At 38.9% G+C, this 25,719-nt stretch overlaps 1 protein-coding gene across 2 annotated transcripts in view; it reads left to right on the top strand.

The window, feature by feature from the left end:
- The window catches only part of CUL4B (cullin 4B), a 32,343-nt gene extending 12,854 nt beyond the window's left edge, over positions 1-19,489 (top strand). For both annotated transcript variants that reach the window (XM_067548183.1, XM_067548182.1), the window contains exons 7-21: positions 2,111-2,273; positions 2,373-2,462; positions 2,787-2,869; positions 4,164-4,231; positions 5,449-5,567; positions 7,258-7,450; positions 8,714-8,818; positions 9,135-9,245; positions 9,983-10,068; positions 12,049-12,156; positions 12,485-12,598; positions 13,185-13,290; positions 13,364-13,536; positions 14,208-14,360; positions 15,761-19,489. In XM_067548183.1, coding sequence (XP_067404284.1) covers positions 2,111-2,273; positions 2,373-2,462; positions 2,787-2,869; positions 4,164-4,231; positions 5,449-5,567; positions 7,258-7,450; positions 8,714-8,818; positions 9,135-9,245; positions 9,983-10,068; positions 12,049-12,156; positions 12,485-12,598; positions 13,185-13,290; positions 13,364-13,536; positions 14,208-14,360; positions 15,761-15,856 — 1,768 coding nt within the window. In that variant the 3' untranslated portion in view covers positions 15,857-19,489. The remainder of the gene's footprint in view (positions 1-2,110; positions 2,274-2,372; positions 2,463-2,786; positions 2,870-4,163; positions 4,232-5,448; positions 5,568-7,257; positions 7,451-8,713; positions 8,819-9,134; positions 9,246-9,982; positions 10,069-12,048; positions 12,157-12,484; positions 12,599-13,184; positions 13,291-13,363; positions 13,537-14,207; positions 14,361-15,760) is intronic.
- The last annotated feature ends 6,230 nt before the right edge of the window (positions 19,490-25,719 follow it).

Raw genomic sequence — 25,719 nt, 5'->3', positions numbered from 1 at the left:
AAATGATTTATTTTTTTTAAACTCTCTCATACTATCTTACTATTTGAAATATAAGGATTGCAGATAGCTTATATTTTGCTGTCCTTCTTGAAGAGAGAAATGTTTTTTGAATTTCATTTTCATGAAATGTGATAGTTCTGCAATGACTAATACCAAATTTTAACTGAACTGATACCATCTAACCAGTTTGCATAATACAAGAAAGCCTATTCAGTAATTGAAAAGCCAGGATTTAGAGTCAAATGATCATTGGCTACACATCTGGTTATCAAAGATGGTAAGGATACTTAGTACATATATAACATTCTAAAGATAAAAAGCTTTAAAAATATTGCATAATGAGTGTACATGTACAACTCCTTATTTTATAAAGGGGAAAACTAAGGTTATGTCTACACTATCAGCTAGGGCTGTGATTCCCGGCTCATGTACATGTACTCACGTTAGCTCAATGAGAGTTAGTGCAAGTATAAATAGCAGTGTAGGCAGGCCAAGTCCATACCTACAGGGTTCAGACAGGTTTGTATTCAGCACGGCTAAACCATGTCACTGCTATTAGTATCCTTGCTACCATAGCCACACTGCTATTTATACTCATGATAACTCTCATTGAGCTAGTGCAAGAAGTGTGTGCGAGCTGGAAAGCTCGTAGCGAAGACATGACCAATGAGAGGTTAAGGTCAGAATTTTTTAAAGTGAATTGCGATGCTTGGGTGCCTCAGTTTTGGGGTATCCAACTTGATATACCTTAATAAAGATCTAACTTTTCAGAAAGTGCTGAGCACCCACTCTCAAATCAGATCCATTTAAGGCGTCAGGTTGGACACCCAAAATGAGATCCTCGTCCCCGAATCACCATTCACTGTTTAAAATCTTTGCCTAAAAACATTCAGTGATAGAGCTGAGATTAGAACCCTGGGCTTCAATTCCATGCTTAGTTCTTTTGACAAAACTGCTTTATATTAGAATATAGTCTAGTATTCATATTAAATTGAGGAAACGCTTTTTAAGACGCATCAGTTTTTAATCTTTCTAAATCCAGCTAATTCAATATAAGAATGGTTAATGTCTTAAAACAAGGTGATTATAAAAAATAATACATACAAAACAATGGGGTCTAGGTTAGCTGTTACCAGTCAAGATCTTGGAGTCATGGATAGTTCTCAAAAAACATCCACTCAGTATGCAGCAGCAATCAAAAAAGCTAACAGAATGTTGGGAATCATTGAGAAAGGGATAGATAATAAGACCAGATATTATATTGCCTCTTTATAAATGAATGGTACGCCCACTTCTTGAATGCTGGGTGCAGATCTGGTCACCCCATCTCAAAAAAGATATATTAGAATTGGAAAAGATGCAGAAAAGGGCAACTAAAATGATTAGGAGTATGGAAAAGCTTCCATATGAGAAGTGACTAATAAGACTGGGATTTTTTGGCTTGGAAAAGAGACGACTAAGGGGAGAACATGATAGAGGTCTATAAAATCATGACTAATGTGGAGAAAGTAAATAAGAAAGTGTTCTTTACTCCTCATAACACAGAAACGGGAGTCACTAAGTGAAATTAATAGGCAGCAGGCTTAAAATGAACAAAAGGAAGCGGAACTCCTTGCCAGGGGATATTGTGAAGGCCAAGACTATAACGGGATTAAAAAAAGTTAGATCAGTTAATGGAGGATAGGTCCATCAATGGCTATTATCTAGGATAGGCAGGGATTGCTGTTTGCCAGAGGGTGGGAATGGCTGATGGGATGGATCACTTGATGATTACCTTTTCTATTCATTCCCTCTGAAGCATCTAGCATTGGCCACTGTTGGAAGACAATGGGTTAGATGGACCATTAGTCTGACCCAGTATGGCCGTTCTTATAAATGTCATCTGTATGTGCAGATATGAGAATGTGTACATGAGTTTTACTTTAGATAGTTGCTTGTTACTATATCTGTGTGCATTTACACGTCTCAGAAATGGCTTAGGACAGTCTGAGAAGGTAAATATTTGAGCAGCAGAATCTAGATCATGTGCTGTTTTTATTGATTGTTAAAAATAAAAAATTCAGGGATGGTTCTGATGCAAATTATTTAAGAGGCTTTTTTATCTTTTTAGGGATATGGGGTTAGAGTTATTTAGGACTCATATAATTAGCGATCAGAAAGTTCAGAACAAGACGATTGATGGCATTCTTCTCCTCATTGAGAGGGAAAGAAATGGTGAGGCTATTGATAGGAGTTTGCTTCGAAGTCTTCTAAGTATGCTTTCTGATTTGCAGGTGAGTAAATTTTCTTCAGTTTGCAGAAAACTAAAAAAAAATTACATTTGTATTTAACACACTATGCTTTAAACTGAATTCCTATTCTTCATTCCCTAGATTTATCAAGATTCTTTTGAACATAGATTCTTGGAAGAGACTAATCGTCTGTATGCAGCAGAGGGACAGAGACTTATGCAAGAACGAGAGGTATTTTATGTCGTCATCTTTTTCCTCTTGTTTGCAGCCACTGGTGAAACATCTTAGCACAGACAGAGCAGAATGTGTTCCTGTAGTGCATTTTCCTTGAGCATTGGGTAGCAGGAAATGTTCTTGGCAGCAGTGTGACCCACATATTTACCTTTTTAAACACTGTACATGTGACAAATGTACTCAAGCACCATCACCCTAGGACGTGAGGTTCTGGGTCCCAAAATTGGTCTGTAGCTAGTGCTGTCAGACTTTGGTCCCAGCATCTCTTCAACATTTCTTCATGATTTAAATATGCAAAATAACTTTCTTTCAATTTTTCAGGTTCCAGAGTATCTTCATCATGTCAACAAGCGATTAGAAGAAGAAGCAGACAGAATTATCACATACTTGGATCAGAGCACACAGTAAGTGTGTGCCTTGGCCTGCTAGCTTTAGCCATTCTGTTCTAATCCTGTTAAGGCTTTTGCCACACAGAATAACTACAGTTATTGACTAACTTACATTACTTTAGTATACAAATAGTAAGCTGTCAAATGCCTCTCCTCTTCCCCACAGCTTCTTGGAGCCAATCGTTTATTTTGCACAGCTAACTGGAATGGTAGAGTTTAGAGGCTGATTTGACTTTTGGGCAATTAATTTGATTTTTGGGGCATTTTAGGAAGGAAAGAGCCTGTGTTCCTAATAGCAGTGGTGACTACCTATATGAGCAAATACACTGTTAATGAAAGAAGAGAGAGGCCAGCAATAGTCATTGGTTATTCTCAGTGGAAAAAATCTAAATACATTAAAGATGAAAATACTGTTCAAGGGGGAAAACCCCTTGAATGTCACTCTGGAAATTTAAAATGAAAATTACCTTTTTGAGGTGGACTCAGGTGCAGGAGGTGGCTGGTGGGGATGGTAGAATCCCCTAGACAGACATAATCTAAGGCCACTGTTGCGGGTTAATGGGAGGAAGAGGAGACCTGCAACAGAATAGATGGCCCTCTTTGAGTACATGGGCAACAGGTCTCACACTGAAGTTGGGAGGCAGCAAGCCGCTGACAGGTATAGTGGCCTTTTACTCTAGCAGTTGAGGAAACAGTACCAGGGATGAACTCTCTGAGGGACAGGATTTAGGGATGCTGTGTGTGTGCGGTTTCTCCAGTCCTGCTGTCCCCGTTCCCCAACCCCTCAGCCATAAGAGTAAGAAGCTGCTAGCTCCTTCAGTGGATCTTTTATTTCCTGAGTCCATTATCAGCAAAGTCCCCATTCTGATTTAGGAACTGTTGGTTCAAATACCAGTCATCGTCACTCCTTCCTGGTCACTATGTCTCCTTGTTTAAAATAGCCTCTTGCAGGGCCTGAATGCCCTCTTGCATGAGGTTGGAAGAAGCATGTTCCCTGAGGAGCTGCTTGCCTAACTTTCTGTCCTGATGAGATCCATCTTGTGCATCACCTCTAGTCTCTCAGATACCATAGTGATGAGTTTATTGTAAATCCTTAGTCAGCAACGAGCAAGTAAGGTCACTTCACTGGGGGGGGTAAAGTTAAATATATTTATAGGTCATTTTGTTAAACACACAGCCCCGAGTTATTGATCAGGAGCCTCTCAAAGGCCAAGTATAATTTTAATTCTAACTAGTCTGTTCTTCAAATACAATTTAAAACTGTCAGTGATAGAAAAAGGAAAAGTAATTCTAAACATTTCTTCTATAGGAAGCCACTAATTGCTACTGTAGAAAAGCAACTGCTAGGTGAACATTTAACAGCCATTCTTCAGAAAGGTAATCTTTCTTCTTTATAGAAATGTTTCTAATTACTGCTTCGGGGCTTTCATTCCTGTGCTGAAAAGAAAGTGACCCATTCAGGTGCTGGGGGAGGACACAAGCCACATCATTCTTTAACACTCCTTGCTACTCAGTTCATGAAATAGCACTGAACATTTTGCAGGAGGGCAAGTCCTGTTCTCCTTTTCAGAGGTAAGGAGCCACAGTGGGTCTTCAAATACGTTGCAGAGCAGAAGGAAAACTTGAATAAAATAGAGATGTTGGGTTGAGGGTGTCAGGAAACATTTTGAAGGTCACGAGTGTGGGTAGCCTTTGCGTTAGGGCCAGATGTAGCAAGGGAGATCATTCAGGACTAGCAAGCAAACATGCCACTGTATTCTAAAGAAAACAAAAGCAGTGAAGATACACTGCCTTAGTCCTGTAATTATCTCTCTTCGTGGTCATGAGGCCATGTGTTGCTCCAAGGGAGGCAAACAACGGATACATGAGTGCAGCCTGCACAAATTGTGCAGCTAATATGCTTTAATATTTTCCTTTGACTTGAACATCATTACACGCCTGTTAGCCAAATGGTGTGTGGGTATTGATGTGGGGGGGTGCTGTAGTGCTGGGAAGAGGGAACAGGTGGGGCAGGGCTTCATACGAGAAGGGAGGGTATTTGGGGATTCACTTGGACCCTGCTGTAGTTATTCAGACATCTATACCAAGACATCTATACCATCTTCATGTGAAAGATGAAGATACTGCTTGGCTGCATGAAGAGACTTACATTTCTTATAATGTTTATAAAGCTTAATTATCTGCAAAAATTGAGGTTTAGGGCATCCAAGCTTCCAAGTGAAGCTTCCCAGTGGCTAAAGGAGCATAAATTTTTCTATCCCTGAATTTCAAGGAGCAATGAAGTATGAGTGAGCAAAACTTACGTGATGACAGAGTTAGGTATAGTACAATATACTTGGCCATGTATCCTGGATTAACAAGGGCTTTCAGGTACAGAGCTAATTCAGATTGCCAGTCTGTTTTTTCTGTCTAGCCACTTTGACTACAAAAAGGTAATATCGACAAACTAATCCATTGGAGAAGAAATAGATATGTTAGTGATAACATGATTGGGTTAACATTAGATATTAAGTTGTTCTTTACATTCCAGTAGCATGCATGGATCGCTTCCAATGATCATACTTTTTTAGATATTCAAAATTTCTAACTCACAGGTTTAAACCACCTTCTTGATGAAAACAGAATTCAAGACCTGTCTCTTCTGTATCAGTTGTTCAGTCGGGTGAGAGGTGGAGTGCAAGTTCTCTTACAGCATTGGATTGAATACATAAAGGTACTGATCTATGTATATCAAGAATCTTGGACTGACTTTTTATGATCACTGAGGATTGTCCACAAAATATTTTTTATCTAAACAAGTATTACAGCTTAGAAAGATGCAACATAGTTTTAACAGATGAATTGGAAACTTTTAAACAGTATGCAACTATGAAATTGCACTGGGAAATGATGTATTGTTTTAGAGCTATTGAATATTGTCTTGAAGTATCTATCGTTCCAGAATCTGAATTTTTGTTGTTGGTTTATACAGGAAAAACTTGTATTGATTGAGGCAAAACTTATTCCTGATATCGCCATGTCACTTTAGACTAACATTGGCTGTAATGTATACCCTTATTTCCAGGCCACATTTACCAATAAAGGTTTGTCTACACTTAAAGTGCTGCAGCGCTAAGTGATGACACTACCTATGCCAACAGGAGAGCCTCTTCTGTCGGCAGAGATACCCCACCTCTGAGAAGTGATAACTAAGTCGATGAAAGAAGCCATCCCGATGACGTAGCACTGTCTACACTGGGGGTTAGGCTGATATCATTGTGTCACTCGGTGTGGATTTTGCACGTCGCTGAGCAATGCAGCTATACTGACATAAGGTGGTGGTGTGGACCAAGCCTAAGTGATACTGTCATATTTTATTTTATAGTTACACTTTAGGTTTACACTCCATTTATTCATAAAGTTCTACTTAGAAATTTGGAATTTAAAATGTTAATTCATACAGTTTATGTGTACTAAAAGAAAAACACTTTCCTATATGTCTAACAATGAAGCCTACATGATTGTATTTTGATTACTTTTGTCTGTGGACCAGCATCATAGATATTGCCAGGCTAGGGTGCTTGTCTGAAGGCAATCTAGAGTCGTTTGCTGCCAACAGCATGTGTGGGGTTTTGTTAGTTTGTTTTTGCCTTGTATTGCACAAAGTACTTTTGTTTTTTTCTAACTTTCAGCAAAAAATGTAAGGTTTTTGCTTTTTAAATACAAGCAGGATTTGTATTCCTGAGTGCATGAGTAGAGTGTCATCACAGTCTGTATTGCTCCAGCCAATAGTTAAATTCTCTGCTTTCACTGAGTGGTGAATTTGGGGAGAAAAATCTACTTAAAAAGCAAAGGACAGGCATATCAGATTACAACACTAAAGACCTTTATTATCCTTCAAGTCAATGTGAGTTTTCCTTATAATAAATTAATGTTCAGTGGGCAGAAGATTCTGTAACTTTAATATTGTCACCCAGGCACCGTAATTTTGATAGGAGAGTGCTTTATAATACTGTTTTATTGAAATTCACCTCACTGGGAGTTTTGCCTATGTAAGTCTGCAGGAATGGGTCCTTTACAATATGTAATATTTTGGTCCTCTGTAGTTTGACTCTCATTAAGTGTTTACACCATAAAGGTGGCTTATCATTGTGTTTGCATCTCTTCTGAAATTCAAGTTCTGCTACAACTGATTTTAACAATCTTATTTTTTTATTGCTGTCTATGTTGATATGGCCATTCAAAATATAAAATACTGTGTGTAACAAGTATCTTCTGCCATTTTAATTTTTATCATGTTAGGGAAGCAAATATTTTTCACTGTAAAATCTTAACTTTTTGCATTATCCAACCTTTTGGTTTGAAGATTTCATTCAGATCTGGTATTTGGAATTTTGATTGAAGAGTGGAATTTTGTTTTGCAGGCATTTGGTAGCACTATAGTAATTAACCCAGAAAAAGACAAAACCATGGTCCAAGAGCTGCTAGATTTTAAGGATAAAGTGGACCATATTATTGATGTCTGCTTTCTGAAGAATGAGAAATTTGTCAATGCCATGAAAGAAGCATTTGAAACCTTCATTAACAAGAGACCAAATAAACCAGCTGAACTGATAGGTATCATTTTCAGTCTCTCTCTTTCTACATAGAAGTTGTGGTTGGTTGGTTGTTTTTTCGTTTTGGGGTTTTTTGATCATGCAATTTGAACAGATGGTTAGGGGAATGGTAGAATTTTATATATGAAAGGGGGTTTAACAGAAAGCATAACTAAACTGTAGAATCTCCTACAACAATGTATTTTTCGGTAAATAGCTTAATACGATTCCAAAAAGCATTAGATACTGTTATGAAGAATGACCATTCACCATTTCACTGGCTAGGTTTTTGTAGGGGAGTTGAGATATATCAACCATGCTTCAAGATCCAAGTCAACCATTAACTGAGATTAGGCAAAACCTCCCTGACAGTGGAATCAGTTTGGTCTCCAGGAGTCTCCCCTGTGACTCTCACTGTGACATCTCGTGCACAGAGTGATGTAGGGGTCTGCAGCCAGTGGAACTAAGCTGTTCTGGATCCATCAACCATATGATCTTCCTGCCTCCTTCTCCCCTCTCCTCCCCCATCCTCTCATGGAGCCCCCATGGAGCAGTGTTCTGTGGCATACAGAAATGTAGACCATCTCGCTTTCTTGTGCAATGGAACCATACCTGTTATGCTATCTGTTGGACTGTATACAACTGCCCTTATAATGGAAATTTGCTTCAGAAGGCCCTATTTGTCAATGGTATCTGTTAAAATTATTGAAACAGATTATCCTAACATTTGAAACTGAAATTAACTAAAACTGGCTATTGAAATCAGATAGCATGCACAATTTTTCTTTCCCAAGTTTAAATTTCTTGAACGATTTTAACAACAGATTTTACTCTGGTACCTTCTTTTGCTGCTACTTTAGCTATACCAAGTTTGGTTCTTTAGTAAGGGATCTTAATGTGGATTATGATTTTTTATGTTTGAAAAACCTTGTTTTTCAAGTAACAAATACAGGCCTGTGGAATAATCATGTGTGTGAATTTTCATCATCTTATGTTTAAGGTAGTACTCTCATTCATCTGAAAAGAGGACCTTGAATTATTGTAATTTAATGATATATTTAAGGCTTACATGAAAATGCCATGTCAAAATGGCAGTACTAAATTTGTTCATTGTAATGTCTAATTGTTCTAGCTTTCCAAAAGGAAAGTGTTTGGTTTATTTTTTTGTTTGGTTTATTTTTTAAACTTATCTCGAATGAGCTAAATGTCAAAACTTAAATGGAAGTTCATTCTGATGCTCAGCATAGTCAAGTTTTCAATTCCTTTTACCCATTTTGCTTTTTAGCTAAGTATGTGGATTCAAAACTTCGTGCAGGCAACAAAGAAGCTACTGATGAAGAACTTGAAAAAATGCTGGATAAAATTATGATTATATTTAGGTTCATTTATGGTAAGGGTTACAGTTTTGTTTGTGTCCAGTTTTTATCCATAACACAATGTTTTCTTGCAAGTTGATTCTAGTCTATCTGCTTCTTTTAAAAATAAAAAGAAGTGTAGAGTGTATCTGTGGATTTAGTTTGTCTTCCAACCATCCCTAAATGTTCATATAGTGCCTGACTCAAAGCTAATTGAAGTTAACTGAAAAGCTCCCATTGACTTCACTGGACTTTAGATTGGGCCCATTGAATAACCTTCCATTTATACATTGCAGTTTTCACAAACAAGTTTTATCTGATCATTAACAAATCATGTCCTCTATATAACAGGAAAAGATGTCTTTGAGGCCTTCTATAAGAAAGATTTAGCAAAGCGGCTATTAGTTGGGAAAAGTGCATCAGTAGATGCAGAAAAATCTATGCTTTCCAAACTCAAACATGGTGAGTATCTTGCCCTCTCTCCTGCTTTTCTCTGTTTAGAAATAATAATCTAAATTGATATCTGGTTTTTGTTTTGTCTCTCCTCCCCCACCCCGGTAACAGATTTTTTTTGTCTTCCTTTTTTTGAAGGAAGTTAAAGGGAAAAGGCAGGGGTGTGTAAATCTTTTTCTGCAGTATTATGTTTATCTTTAGCAATTGTATTCTGTTTTAAGAAAACCATTTCATATAAGCAAATGCATTAGTAGCAGACAGAAGGTCAGGAACTTAAAGTTCAGGCTGACCATCTAGCTTGTATCATCCTGGTCTTTGGGGGGTAAATCTGAGGGATTCTGGCACAGAATACTTGTGCTTGGAACATTTAATGTGCTTTTTCCTCTTGGGTTATCTTTTCATCCAGTGTAAGGTCTCGCAGCCCCATGTAACTGCCAGCCAGCTCTCTTACCGATGGACCTTTGTTGTTTCATAACACAATCTGGTGCCTTATTTGTAAGGCTTAATCCAGGTCCAAGCTTCAAGAAGATAAAGATCACCATGCAGGAGATCAGAGTTATAATCAGTGTGCAGGTGCAAGGTCAACAGACTGGCCTTAGGGCAGATTTTAAATAAGGAATAGTATACTTTCTGAATTTGTACTTTTGTGCTAGACTTTAGTGGCTCTCTGCCTATGGTATAACCAATTTAAATGTGTTGCTCCTTAGTTTTTTACTTGCTTTTTATTATGAAAACCTCTCTTATAGAATGTGGAGCTGCTTTCACCAGCAAGCTTGAAGGAATGTTTAAAGACATGGAACTTTCAAAAGACATCATGATACAGTTTAAACAGGTACAGCTGTAAAGCCTTCCATGGCTTGTTCTTTAGTGTTGTTTTTTTACTTTCCATGTGGGTGTGTATGATGCACCTCAGAGGTACTCAGGCTTTTGAGGCACCTCACTACTATCTGCTCTTAGCTTGAAAGAATCTTTGCTGTGCCTGCTGTGGATCAACTCCCTGATACCACCAGTCTCTGGCAGCTCAGATACTATCCTCGAGGCCTGGCTCTCTCTGTAGAGGTAGCAATAGACATACACCAACCTTGGAGTCTTCAGAGCATTCCCTGCAGTGTCCAGCCTCTTGTCCACTGAACACTCTCAGAATACCAGGCCTTGCTGTTCCCAGAGTAGCAGTACACACCAGCTTGTAAGATTCAACTCAGGATCACCCATTTACTTAACACCACAGCACTTTGTTTTCACTATAAATCCATCAGATCATTATCAAAGAACAGAGATTTAAGTGATAGTGAGTAAGAATATTGGAAACAAATGGTTACATATAAAACAAAATCATAACATGCTATCTAGAGACTAAACTTAATTTACATTCCTGTCTAAAAAAGCTTTATTTCAGCCAAAGTTCTCTCTGGCATATTCAGCCAAGTCTGGTTGAGACCTCTTTTTCATTAAGCAAGCTTTCTGTCCATTTACTTCCTCAGTGAAGGATGTCAGGGTGTCTTCTTTGCCCCCCAAGTACAGTAGAGCAAATCCTTGAAGTGCACCTCCAGATAAGGTTATTCCCTATTTTCCTATCCCCACCCTGTTCTGCGGTTTTTCTCTTCCCTTTACTGTCTCTGAATCCTTGTGTCCACAATCCTTCATCCTCTGACAGGTGATAGGAGACCCAATGTGAACTATACAGTATTAATTTACATTAAACAGCCACCTAGATAAACTTTCCTGCCACAAAACCTGTTTTTTCACATTTGCCGGTGGCTAGTTCCTAGACACAGACCTTTAAGAACGTAATTTTCAGTGTCAATACATACGTCCTTACACAATATCATATGTGCATTTTGCAATGATGTTGATGACCAGTGTGACGCTGGCTTTTATTTGAGATCTCACATGACGCTCTGGTGAACTAGAATGTATGTGCCCAACTCAAGAGATTTCTGTAACCCCACTGCACCTCTTTGCCCATTGGCATTAAGAGTTCTTCACACATAACAGTGTGTTATGGTCAAAATCATTGTTTAAAGGTACAGAATATCTCTGAGTTGTAAATATGTCCTTACCATTTGAAGTACTTTCTTTCCTTCAGAAGACACAGAGAATAACTTGCTTTTACAGGGCAGTTTTTTTAACTTTGTATAAAGATCCTTGGAAGGGGACAATTTTTCAAAGACAAAAGGCAGTTAGAAGCTCAACTCCTACAGAAATGTCCATGAGGATTGGATATTCAAATCCTATTTGTGCCTTTTGAAAATCTTTTGCCTTAGTTTACTAATGGATTTAATGAGTAACAAAGCAAAAATCAGCAGAACCAGTACCTAGTGGGCATTAACAGGAAATATATTGAAATAAATATGCTGTCTTGTTTGACTGTCTAGCTTAACAGCATTACAAGCTGATGAGACTGAGTCCCTGGTCTAGTGGATAGAGTAGAGCACAGGGTGTCAGCACCACTCGGTTGTGTTCCTGAATCTGCCACTGACTTGGTGTTTGACATTGGACAAGTTATTTAACCTCTTTGCTTCAGTTTCTCCTGTCTTTTTTTAAATAGTCATTCTTGTACTTCAAAATGGTGGTGTATGGGTTTCTTTTTGCTGTTTGTTTTTCAAGTGCTTTGAGAGCCTCTGGAAGGTGCTGTCATATTTATTCTAATACTCATGTAGTTAACTTGCATTCTGTGCAGAGACTATATCATGAGGTCACTGGCATCCTGTGCAGATATGGCACTGATGATCCCTGTAGAACTTCCTTGTACTGCCTGTCAGAGTAAAGGAACAGCACCCCTTTTTCAATATACTTTTGTTTCTTCTTGCAGTATATGCAAAATCAGAACGTACCTGGTAACATTGAATTAACCGTGAACATCCTGACTATGGGTTATTGGCCAACCTATGTGCCTATGGAAGTCCACTTACCACCAGAGGTAAGGGTAACTAAGCTGGACTTTGCATACAGAAGTAGAAAACTTCTTACTTGAGGCTTGCAATTAGTTAATGTGTTTTAATATTTAACTACCTTTTGAATAAAGGTTTTAGGATTATAACCGTTTTAAAAAATAGATCAACCTTTAGGACATAAATACATGGTTAACGTCTCTTTAAAAAACAAAATCTTAACATTGTTTTTCCTATCTAGGCTCGCTTTTCCCTTAAAACTGTTTCATTTTCATTTAATTTATTTAAATGTTGTTTTTATTTAAATAAAGGCAAATGGAAATGAAGTGGAGTTTTTCTTTCTTCCCTGTTCTCTAGATGGTAAAACTGCAGGAGATCTTCAAGACCTTTTACCTGGGAAAACACAGTGGTAGGAAACTTCAATGGCAGTCAACACTAGGTCACTGTGTACTAAAAGCAGAATTTAAAGAGGCAAGTATTTGAGTCTCCAGGTTATTTTCTGCTGTTGTATTCCTGCAATCTGGCTTTCCTCAATTTTGAGGTACTTTGTGATGTGACCATGGATACCTCTAGGAGAGATTCTTGCAACACAATGCATATTTAGCATTGGTAATAACCTTCTTGAATTTCTCTAAACATGATGACTGTGTGGTACCATCCAGATTGGGTAGATACTGCGATGGCACCAAAGTATTTTGTGTTAATGCATCAGAGATTCTGGTCTTGGATGGTATAATTCTGTTTTGTGTCAGATAAATGACACCAATTTTACTTAATTTATTTGTCTGAAAGTAAAGATAAGTACTGCTCACCATATTTGTGTTGGTGGGGAACAAAGTGTATTTGAACAGCTCGTATCTAAGACTGGTGCTGTATTTCACAGTTAACACAGGGTGGCCTGTAATATGCCTTTTCAGATTCCTGAGCTGAATAAAATGGATTGCTTTCCTTCAAGCCAAGTTTTCCTTTGAATTTGAATTAGTGTATAAGACATGAATGATTTTTTTACTTTTTCCAAGAAAATTTAGTAACATCTAGTAACTTCAACTTTTGACAGGGCAAAAAAGAGCTTCAGGTTTCTTTGTTCCAGACACTGGTGCTACTTATGTTTAACGAAGGAGAGGAGTTCAGTTTAGAGGAGATAAAGCAAGCTACTGGGATAGGTCAGTATGAAATGCAATTAATGATCTCTGAATGCTGTTCACTAAAATACTAAACAGCTTGTTTCTGCTTTAGAGGATGGAGAGTTAAGGAGAACACTTCAGTCATTAGCCTGTGGCAAAGCTAGAGTACTGACTAAAAGCCCCAAAGGCAAAGATGTGGAAGATGGTGATAAATTTACAGGCAATGATGACTTCAGACACAAGCTCTTCAGGATAAAGATCAATCAAATCCAGATGAAAGAAACGGTATGGGTTTGGTTTTGTTTTCCAATTGCTGTCCTCTTTACTGATCCTTAGTTCAATTATTTTTGCATGTTTAAAAAATACAGTAAGCTTTCTTTTATCCAGTGTTGAATTTGCATATTTGGTCACCAACGTGAAGGATGCAGGTGCACTGTGTGGCAAGTTAACCATAGCGTTTAAATATGAGTTGGCAGACTAATCCAGATTCCATTGCAGCTATCCTGTTAATCTAATCTACCCATATTTCTAGGAATCTGAAAGATCTAAGACAAATAGTACCTATTGTTGTGTATGCCAATGACCTTTATATTCTGTAGCTTTACTAAATGAAAACTTTGCAAACTGCTGTGGATTAATCTGGTTAGGTTACATGGGAATAAGAGAATTCAGAGCCTTAATTGGTATTCTGTTCTCAATATTATGGTGCGACATTAATTTATCATTGGGTTCCTGCTGCGATCTCTAGCAAACTGTTTTAATCCTCTATATGAGCATGTTTCTTTCTATAGACAATAGCCTTTCAAAAAGGAATTTGGAAGGAAGTCAAGTGTCAAATATTTGACACCAAGAATGCGGGGTTAATGTGTGGCTATCTACAGTTCAGACAACCAGAAAAAGATTACTTTGACTGTTTTAGTGTGCTTTTTAAGACTTCTTTTAAACTGCTCATCTAGGTAGAGGAACAGGCAAGCACTACAGAGAGAGTATTTCAGGACCGGCAGTACCAGATTGATGCTGCAATTGTGCGAATCATGAAGATGCGCAAGACTCTGAGCCACAATTTGCTTGTGTCAGAGGTGTATAACCAGCTTAAATTTCCAGTAAAGGTAGAGTTTTGATTTTCTTCTGTTTCATAAGATACTGTTTCTTACTATACTTCCTCCTTATCAGTGTTTTAGAGATCTCTTGATTAAATAATACAGCCAATGAAGCACTCTTATTTGGAAGGGAAAGTATTCATTTCTAGGAATTTTGTTTGACCTGCTAGTTATATTCATTTGTTCATTAGGTGAACAAACCTAATAAGATTTTTTTTTTTAAGTCAAGCTACAAGATAAAGCATATTATTCTAGAGCTGGACAAACTAATGGTTGTGAATAACATTAAGAACTTAGCCTCTTTTTTGTTTGTAAATCATTCTCAGACTGATTTTTTGCATGCATTTAGAAGTACTCACCAATTGTTAGGGAACATGTTCTGGCTACACATTCTCTAGGGAAGAACTGTGTGACTGTTACCTAAGACAAGTTGCACAGTTTTGGTGCTGCTTCCCAACTGCTTAGTTCAAACTTCTTATAAAGAAGAAAATGACAAATACCTAATGCAGCTTTTCAGACAAATAATTCTGGCTAAAACTTGTGGAAATTGAGATTTACAAACACTTCTAGCTGATGGCTGTCACAAACCATGAATTACATGGCTGTATGTATAGTGAGAGATCCATCCAAGTTTATATTGTACTTGGGAGCTTAGTTTGCCAATAAACATGTGAATCACTTGTTTCATTCTTCAACCAGCTGTAACTTCTGGTGTTCTCCAGTGCGAGAAATGTAAAATAGAAAGTATTGACACTTCTATCGGTTTATTGAAAACACTGATTTTTAAATTTTCTCTGCCTATAGGTAAACATTTATATTGCATAAAATTGGCATCTAGGCATTCATAAGTATAATAGCTGACGTAAACGCTTTTGCTGTCTTGTTCATGTGGGTCTTTTGCCCATCAGCAACCTAGGTCACTAACTTGTATAATATGCTTTCAAATGTACAAAAGACACTGAAAGGACACTTCTTCTGTGTTACTGGGTGAAAAAGCCCTTCCCACCCCCCAACAGGAAAGAAGCATTTTTGTATATATAATTCTGTTACAAAATATCCCCTGTGACCTGATTTAGAAGATACTGCCCATAATATATAGCTTGTGTATGTCTGAATTCCAGTTTTAATGGGGCGTTCATGTTTGACAGATTTGACAACCACACACAAAATTGACAATCACATACTTTCCCTTTCTATTTCTGTGAGAGACATTTTAGATCTGTCAGGCTCTTGTGCTTAAGATTTTTTGTGGTATTTCAGTAATTGATCAACAGGATAGTTAGCTATTCAAATAGTAACTTGAAAAGTGTATTGATATTGTGATTCAAATAGGAAGAACTGAGTAATCAGAAACGTTTGTAGAGATGGCTGCAAAAAAAGTAGTACTGATGATCTGCATTATTTTACAGCCTGCTGACCTTAAGAAGAGAATAGAATCCTTAATTGACAGGGACTACATGGAAAGAGACAAAGAGAACCCAAACCAGTACAACTATATTGCATAAACATATGTTGGCCTTTGTTTTTCTGCACATTTCGTGTCATACTCAATTGCCGGTGGATAAACTAGCCTGTTGATCCCATTATTTGACTTTTTATACTACCGATGAATGAATGAAAGCGGTGTAATGGAAAAGTATAGTAGAGTGGACTTTTTTCAGTGGTTAACATGCCCATTTAAAGAGTACTATTTACATTTTAAGAAGAATGCTGTTGAACTCTTTGCATGTTATTTAGTATGATGTGCAGAAAACTGTAAGAAAGTACTTGGTCTTCGTGATTCCATTTGTCTCTGAGTCTGAAGAGGAGTCCCTTGGTATATGACACATGTTCTTTTACATCTTTAAACTATGAAGCAGAAGGTTAATTAGCATACAGAAAATAGCCTTTAAAATGCTTAAACTGCATGCAAACTTTTTAATTTACTGTACAGAATACTGGATGTATTTATCAAGTAGCAAAATGACCAGTCATCTGATTCACTCATATTTGGATTTCATCCTTTGGGAAAAATAATTACCAAGTCAAGTTATGCTTATTGATGTAGAAAACATTCTCTGTTACAATTAGGAGGAAATGTAAAGGAAATGGTACCAATATAAAATGATTTGCAAGGTTATAAGATATGCACCAATCCTTAAATAACTGTGCCACAGTAAAACTTTAACAAAGTTAGACTTGTATTTATATGGCTTACCACAAAATGTAAAGTATTTACCTTATTCTTAACATAAAACAGCAGCAGCAGAAACTGTGACAGTTTTTTCTACTAGTCCTGGGCAGGAGAGTTCAACTTTGCAACAGAACTCCACAGAAGAGAATGTATTTTAAAGTGAGGCAAAAATCAACACAGTTCTTGCAAAATATGCTACATGAACAAAAATTACAAATGGATTTTAATACTATTTTTCTTTGCAACAACCTAAATTACTTGAACTTAGCCCTAGGTTTAGACTGGGTAAGAATCATATAGACATGTCCTGCTTTGGATTGCTTTTAGGTGTTAATTCAAGACAATCTAAAGCTTTAAGAACTCAGTTCTAGACTGTAGCAGGCCTTGCCTCCGAGAACCCAGGAGCCTACCTCTCATACAGAAAGATACTTAAATGTTGCTTCAAGGCATCTAGACCCAGTTTTCTTTAGTTGACAAGAGCATTATTTGGATCTTTGTGAAACCTGGGAGGAAAAAATACCTTGAATTCAGAGGTTCCCAGATTATGGGGTTATTTGAAGTTTTTGCAACGGGAAACATTTTTATTGCTATCGCAGAATAAGCCAGGAATATAGAGTGGCAGCAGAAGAGTTAATTTTTCTAGTTTTTCCTAGACATAAGACCGCTCCCTACCCCTCCTCACCTGGTCAATCGTCTGACTCAGTTTCAGCCATGCAGCATGGCAAATGGGAGAATCTGATCCTCTTTCAGACATCTACAGCCCTGAGAAATGCCAAATTACTCTAGGAGGCAAGAAATATTACTTTATTTTAAAATGATGATGATAATGGCCTGTCCCTAACTTGCCTGACAAATAGTACTCACATATTCTTGATGATCTATTTCATCACCTTATGGCCCTGTGAAATACATAAACCCTGGAGAGAGAGAGAGAGTGAGCGTGTGTGGGTGTGTGTCCCTTTCCTGAATGTTATTTTTCTTAAACTATATGGTGTGAGTTGCCTCTGTTTTGTGTTTTTTCTCAAGCTCCTTTACATAAAGTGCTCACTTGACAAAACAAAGCAACTGGGTCCCTTCCCCATTCAAGTAAATAGCACTGCTTATTTAATATCCTTCCGTCAATGTTAATTTCCTATAACATTTGCACATGTGAACTGCAGTAAGAAGCCTGTCAATTTTTGCCTGGTAGCTATCAGTCTGATCCAATGGGAGACATTCAGGGTCACCTTCAAGATGCATGATATTTCCAGTGGGGAGGTTTCTTCTTAGAGGCTGCTTCTCTAGGGAGTGAGGTAAACCTATAAGTATTAACTCGGAAGCAGAGAGCCACCAGGAGAAGACAACAATGAAATTGAAATCATGGGTTTTCTATATTCATTATTTTAAAACTTCTTTCTGTATCGGTTGCATTATGTCTCTCTTCTCCATGTATGTGATGGTTGTATTTTCTCAAATAAAAGATTTATTTAAAAAAAGAAGGTATTGTTTATGGAGGGGAAGCTTCAAAATATTTTAGGGGAAGGATGAACTTTTAGGGGAAGAATGAAAACCAAAATATTTGACTGCCCCTGTGCTGATCTGTTGCAGCAGTTAAATACAACCAAAGGCACATATTTAAAAATGAGACATCTCTAATTAGATATGTTGAATTTCAACTATAACCAACCAGAAGGTTTTGTTTTGGTTTTTTATTTTTTTGATCCCATTTATTTCAACAAGTAAATTCAGAGACTATTGAGTTGAAAACTCGTGTCCTGAATTGTCGTCAGACACTGAAACCGAGTTAAACTTTTCACTGGCAATCCAGCTATTAAAGTAATCCAATGAATGGCCTATGAGAACACTGGCTAGATCAGATCCTGAAGAAGAGAAGGGAAAAAGCATGCTCTTGTATCCCTTTATTTATCCTGCTGGCCTATCCCTAACGTTAATTTCTTCTGCTGGTGGTTTTCACTCCTGGTAAGTGACAAAGCTGCAGCCAAGATTAGCATCCAGCCATAGTTCTTGCTGGGACTACATGCCTGCCTGTTGAGCCATATGTTAATTTTCGTTTTAGTGGGCTTGGACCACGACTCACTTGGCTATAAAACAGCATATCTGTTTGGCCACATATTTTTAATCCTGACTCTTGCATGCAGTTTATAGCAGCCTTGTTCATAAGAAATTGCAGTTTATTCTTAGAAGTATATATTTTAGGTTTTTTAATCTTTATACCCATAAATGGACTATTTTTTTTTGTCTTGGCTGGTTTAAAAAAGTGACCATTTTGTTTAAATGCTGTAATTGCGAAAGTGTTGTAAACATTGTTTTGTTCTATAGTTCACACAAAGGTGCCAAAGTAAATAGAGTTAATAATAAGAGACCTAACAAATTGTTAAGTTGCTTTAGCTGTGGTTTATATTTTGGTCTTTCTGATGTTCATTTCTCAGTCACGATATTTTTCATTTCCCTAAACATATCATTTGCCCTAATGCTTTCTTTTAAACTGTTTTATTTGTGCATCTAAAAAAATGTTCAAATACCACTGTTTTTTAGTGATTTCATATAATAAGAAGAGTATTTTCTTTGAAAAGTTACAGTAAAGTTGTAAGAGTACAGCAGCATTCAAAAAATGTAATATACTTTTTGTATAACAATTCTTCAGAAGTATGTCTGGAGTGGAAAAAAACTAACCCTTTACTTTTAAAAAGCCTCTTCACTCGGCTGTTAGAATATAAAATTGTGCTTGTTTACTGCATCAAAATGTTATAGTTATGCAGATTTGCAAATGGGGCATGTGTCACCATTGCGTCCTCTAATGCAAAAAGCAAAATCTTTTTAATGTTTCATAACGAGTCTGAAATGGGTACAGAGAGTCTTTGTTACGTTGGTAAATAATGTAAATACATGTCCTTTCAAAGAGTGAGTCTGTTATCTAGGTATTTTGTGTCATTTAATAAATATTAAACAGTTTTGTGTTGATAAACTCGTGTGTGTGTGTGCGTGTGAAGTATCTTTTTAATCAGACTTGTGTATATACTGGTATGCTAATGTGTTTTGGCATTCTCTTTAATATTTTTGGGATGTATTTTGATAACAAGGTTTTTGTTTTCTTCCTGCTTTCATCTGATGAAATAGTTACTTTTTGTGGAGGTGTCACAGTTGCTTGGGTTTTCCCAGTGGGTTTCATTCTTCGATTCACCTTGTTCATTTCATTTTTTAAGATCTGACAAAGGTTTAAAATGACCTCTCAGAAAACAGTCTTACCTAGACAAAGAGCCTGTTTAAATTCAGTGAGCTTTGAGCCAAGTCCAGAATGCACAGGAGTCCTGAAAACTGCGTTGAAGTGCTGAATAGAGCTTGCCGCCTGTTTCCCTAGTACAGTGGTTCTCAAAGTGGGGGGCGTGGCCCCTGGGGGAGCGCAAGATGGAGCTGGGCGTGGAGCAGGGGACAGAGCTGGTCTAGCTCCACGCTCTCTAGAGATGGAAACAGCCGCCACCCACCTCCTGCAGCAACAGCAGTCCTGTGCTGCTGCCAGGCAAACTCCCCACACTGCTGCTGCCCCTGCTTCCTGCACTGCTGCTGGTGCTCGCTGCTCCCCACATTGCTGCCGCCACGCTCCCCACTTCCCATGCTGTAGGCCCTTTTTTTCCTGAAAGGGGGATGTTTGGGGGAAGGGGGCACGATTGTTAGGGCCTACAGCACGGGAAGTGCCCCCCTAACAATTGTGACCCCCTTCCCCCAAACCCCCCCTTTCAGGAAAAACAGGGCCTACAGCACGAGAAGCACCCCCTGTTTTTCTGAAAGGACCCCCCCTTTCAGAAGGGGGAAAAGGAGGTGGGATTCAGAGGGTTGGGGCGGGGGGGGGGCATGATTGTTAAAAGTCCATGGAGGGGGCTCCATTTAAAAACCCAGCTACAAAGTTCCCAGGCCAGACTGGGAGTGACTCCTTGAGAAAGCAGAACCAGGTGCAGAATTCAGGCCCTGAATCTTGTCGCTACTGTTGCTGCTCTCAAGTGAGAGCTTGCTCCGAATCACTGTAGACACCCATCTGAAATACAAAGAACACTTCTGAAAAAACACCTAGATACTCACTTCTATACAACTGAGCCACCTTCTGGTGTGTTGTGCCCTCTGACACTTGGTGCCTTTTGGGAAAACTTATTACAAGCATAGAACTTGTCTGTGCAGACTTCACAGATGGTGAGGCTTTCCTCTCACAAATCAGGTCCCATTGATGTCACTTGGACTGCTCTCATGAGTTGGGGCTTGCCAGATCGGTTGCTTTTTACAATGATGGTGCAGGACATGTGTTTGAACACGCAGTGGCTGGCTTGAAGAGGTTGGTGGCCTGAAGCAAAGCAAGTCACTCATGCTCCATGAAATGTGCTCTGCTGAAGGTTAGGCTGTACTCCAGGAACAATGAGCTTGAATGATACTGCTGCGATCCTGTCTAAGAAATGAATGGTCCTGACACAGCCAGAACAGAAAGCAGATCATCCTGTTTAAACACAGACCCCTAATACTTGCTCTACAAGAGAATCTCTTTTCTGTGAGAGCAGTCTAGGGCAAATGCCACAGAGTGCATTCCATCCACAAGAGAGCAGTGCATACGGTCAGCCTGTTTCAATATGAAAACACCTACACTCTTCATTCTCACTAATACATCATATATAGTTTACAGGCCAGACTGCAGAACTGGAACCTTTGTCAACCATGTGCATTGATCACTAATATGAAACACAGGTGAAATTTCAATATTTAGTACCTCATACAATCTGACTTTAGAAAGAAATTTGGTTTTAGGAAAAGGCTGGATTTCTAAGCCAGTGCAAGTCACAGTCTATCACTCCCACCACTCACAAAAAAAAACCAAAAAACATGTCCTCAACTGCTTCAGAAAATCATACTTCAGAGCCTGCTCCCTTTTGCTGGAAGTTTTGCTTTGTCTGATTTTTTTCTTTTCCCCTGCAGCATGATCTGTTATCCCTGTAAGTTATAATAGAAGTTTCCTGTTTCTAATTAAAATGCATCATGTGACTGCCAGAGTCTTGACTCAGCATTTTCATTAAGGTGAGGAATTTAATTGTTTGGTTCACTGTCACCACCTCTTTCAGACAATCTGCATTTCAGAAACACTAGTCATGGCTACTATAAGCCTTACTTTATTGTGGTTGTTACTCACTTTGGACATTAAAAAACTGCTTTAAAGACAGCAGTCCGGAGCCGTCAAGATCCACTCTTTTTCTGTTAAAAGGCTAATGCTTTCACATACTGTAGAATCCTCTTAATGGTAACATCCTGGTGGATACAGTATGATCCTCATTAAGCAGATGTCCGGACTATAGCCAAATCCTTACTGCATTGCATGGCCCACATATCTGAACCATGAATTAGGGCTAGATGGGAAAAGAAATACTCGGAGTGGCTGCAGTAATGTAGTTGTCTCTATCTGATGTACCCCTGTTATGTGCATCCGTGATCTCCCCAATTTCTTCCCCTCCCCACTGGGTACAGATTCCTTGAATGCTATTGTTTTATTATTTATCGTAGTGCCTATGTTCCCAGATCTTTTCTCTGCCACCTCCTAGACCAGAATCACACTGATTCTGCTGAAGACAGGCCAGGGTTTGTTCCTGAAAAAAAGAGGCTGTTTAAACTTTAAACTAAGTCTATTTTTTAAAAAATAATCAAATGATTAAAAACACAAGGATAACTGTGATTACCATTGTGTTTCACATACGTTATCTCTTCTTTATTGGTAGCTTGTATATTCCAACGCCAGAGATCAGCTTGAATGCTTGGATAAATACCACATACAATGGGCCGGGGCAAAGGTTTATCTCCTATTCTGTTACACAATATTTTTCAAATCCCCATGCCTTGTACTAGTCAGAATTCAAGACACAAAATGTCCAGAGAGCTTAAATCACCACTCAGTCCCCTAAAGGGAAGAGCCCTGATGCAACAGAGAGACTTAAGTCCATGCCTAACTTCAAGCATGTGACTTCAATGGGAGTCACTGGGACTACTCATGTTCTGAAAGTTAGTCAATGGCTTGAGTACCTTGCTGAATTGGAGCCCAAGACAGGATCCTTGCCCTATATCTATCTATCTAAAAAGCACCTAGCTTGCTATTTAAACAAATTAATTGAGATTTTGAATGTCAGCTCTGTTACCTTTGCTGAAACTATTGCTATCAAACTCAGTACAGATGGAGCAGAAATGCACTGCCACACAGAAACATCCCATTCGTTAATTTCAAATCACACCATCCTAGGGGGAAATGTCTCATTAAATTTGGATCAGCCAGCCATCAATCAGGGCCTCCCTAAACCATGCCAAATATGAATAAAGTTTCTTCCCATACAGACAGATGCTATTTTTTTCTACTTACTACTACAGCTTCTCTGTTCCATCTGCAATGGTAAATAATAATATGAGAGGAGTCAGCCAGAGACTCCAGCTGGTAGGGGCAGAACAATGTGGGCTGCCAGTTTTGGTTGGATATATTCCTGGAGGTTTCATCACATCACATAATCTTTAATTAAAGATTAATCTTTAATTCTTGGAGGCTCCAGGACAATCCTAGAGGCTTGGCCATGCTAAGAACAAGCCAAAGCAAAGACCGTGGGACATTCAGAGAACTTTGTATAGTTTTGATGGGACATTTTCTGCCCTATAGCGATCACCTGGTTGCTCCAACGCTCTTCCCTCCTCCTCCATCACAGTCTCTTCACTTCAGCTTTGCTCCTCCTCTCCTCTTCTCTTCTCCCCTGCCCTGTCTCCCTTCCCTTCAGCTTGTCCTCTCCTAATTAACCCCCTCCTCCACAAAAATCATGGCCCTAACTTGCCATTTGCTTCCATCACAGTCTTCACTCTGCCAGTGTGTTCTATCTTCCCCCCACCCCCACTGTGTCTGTCTTGTCTATTTAGATTGCAAGTTCTTCAGGGCACGGTCCGTCTACTACTCTGTGTTTGTACAGCATCTAGCACAGAGGGCACCATTCTTACTTGGCCCTTAGACACCACAGTAATAAACACGATTAATACTAAGTATTCATCAGAGGCTGGATCCTGCAAGGCCTTCAATGCCTATTCCCCTCAGCAGGACTGGAGGGTGTTTAGCACCTTTCAGGATGGGGCCCCCTAAATCTGATCACAGCCCACAAATGTTGTTGTCATGCTCAAACAATAAAAACAGCTCTGTGGGTTTGCAAAATTAACCTTATTCTCTTTTGTTAAAGGGAGAATAATTTATTTTGTCCCAGCCTGAAGGCTACTTCCAGAACTAAGGTGAGGGCAAAGATTTTGGGGCCTGCCAGAAAGGTTGTCATGCAGGCTGCACACCTGCCACGCTGGGAGAGAATGTCTTGTAAACCCAGCCCCTGTTAGTAGGATCAAGGTAATCAGAGTTAGGAGAGAGAGAACTAAGGTGCTGACAGGTGTTTGGAAGCTGGTTAAAATATGCAAATGTCTCCTGCACAAGACAGAATCCAACATTTAAGGGGGCTGAAAGGTGATGGGCCTGAAGACTGTAGATGAAATTCATTCCTGGAATCAACTCCATTAGCCTCAGCTTACACTCATTTACACCAGCGTAGGATTTGACTCTGCATTTGGGGGCTGGGATCTACAGTGATTCTCCCACAGGCTGCCTCATCCTCACTGCCACTGCAGCTAACGGAAATTTGCAACAGTGCAGCCATCAGTATCTCTTTTCATTATGTGATAGTAAAATAACACTAAATTAATCAAGGCAGAGACTGTATTTTGTACAACAGTGTGTGGTTTTGTCATCTTTATTAAGAAAAATTAAATCCTGCTCCAGCTCCCACTTACATCAATGTGAGTTTTGCCACTGACCTCAGGATTGGGCCCATCAATTGTGTTAGTAAAATTAGCTTGCCTACAATTCCCAGCATTGAACTGTCTCCTCATCTTCTTCTTGATTAAATCAGCCAACGTGACACACACACACACCACCAAGCAGCTTCAGCCAAATCCGGAACACACAATGCATGTGATAAGCTCACAATGAGATGACATCACTGGCAGTCTTGGGGAGGGGGGGAGCAACCACGTGAAAAAGAAAACAGCCTGAATTAATGTTCTGCTATTAAAGGGGACACTGTCAGGTTATAAATGAGATATATTTTAAGAAATCCCTGTTTCTAATCACACCTTGGCATATTTAGTGACAAGCAAATGTTCTTAGAATGTGTTCTAATCTATTTGGTCCCTTCTACCAGTCTACTAAATTCAGACAATGAAACAGACTTATCGGGGTCACTTTTGTTTCTGCCGACTTTCTGGGCATGTTCATATTCTGGTTCTGATGCACTAGCGAAAGGCTGGAATGTACAGTATGCAAAAGGTACAAGGGAACATTTAAATCCACACACATTTAGGAATGAAGCCACAGGCCCTGAAGTAAAGCTCCAACTGATACAAAATGTAGCATTCCAGAATACAGGTTGCTACAAACATATCAGCCAAGTGCTCTCCTTTCTTTAGCGGCTCCCTGTTAATTAAAGAGCCTAGTTGAAGGTCTCTGTTCTGATGCTCAAACTTCTTCCTGCAACTGCTCCTATCTGCCTCAGAGATCACACTGTGATGGCACGTTTGATGGGTTCTGAGTTATTACAGAGAATTCTTTCTGTGTGTCTGGCTGGTGAGTCTTGCCCACATGCTCCAGGTTTAATTGATCACCATATTTGGGGTTGGGAAGGAATTTTCCCCTAGGGCAGATTGGCAAAGGATCTGGGGGTTTTTCACCTCCCTCTGTAGCATGGAGCACGGCTCACTTGCAGATGGAGTCTCTGTACCTTAAAGTCTTTAAACCATGATTTGCTGACTTTAATAACTCAGTCATAGGTCAGGGGTCTATGACAGGAGTGGTGGGTGAGGTTCTGTGGCCTGCGTTGTGCAGGAGCTCAGACTAGATGACCATATTGGTCCCGTCTGACCTTAGAGTTTATGAGACTCCCTAATCCTGAAAGCTGGACCTGGACTACAAAATTCCCATATTCATTCCTACAAGAGATAAGAATGACCACAAACCTTGCTACTTTTAGAACAAATGGCTTGATCCTGCATCATTGATGTCAAAGGAAGATTTTCCATGGACTTCAATGGGCACAGGATCAGGTATTCAATGCAAAATTAATTCTTCATTTTAGCTTTTTTTCAATAAATTCTACATATGCACTAACA

This window comes from Emydura macquarii, unplaced genomic scaffold, assembly GCF_026122565.2.
Source record: "Emydura macquarii macquarii isolate MOO-44397 ecotype Brisbane River unplaced genomic scaffold, CSIRO-AGI_Emac_v2 contig_1253, whole genome shotgun sequence".
NCBI lineage: Eukaryota > Metazoa > Chordata > Testudines > Chelidae > Emydura > Emydura macquarii.
The sequence above is the reverse complement of the archived record's forward strand: the minus strand, read 5'-3'. Positions and strand labels throughout refer to the sequence as shown.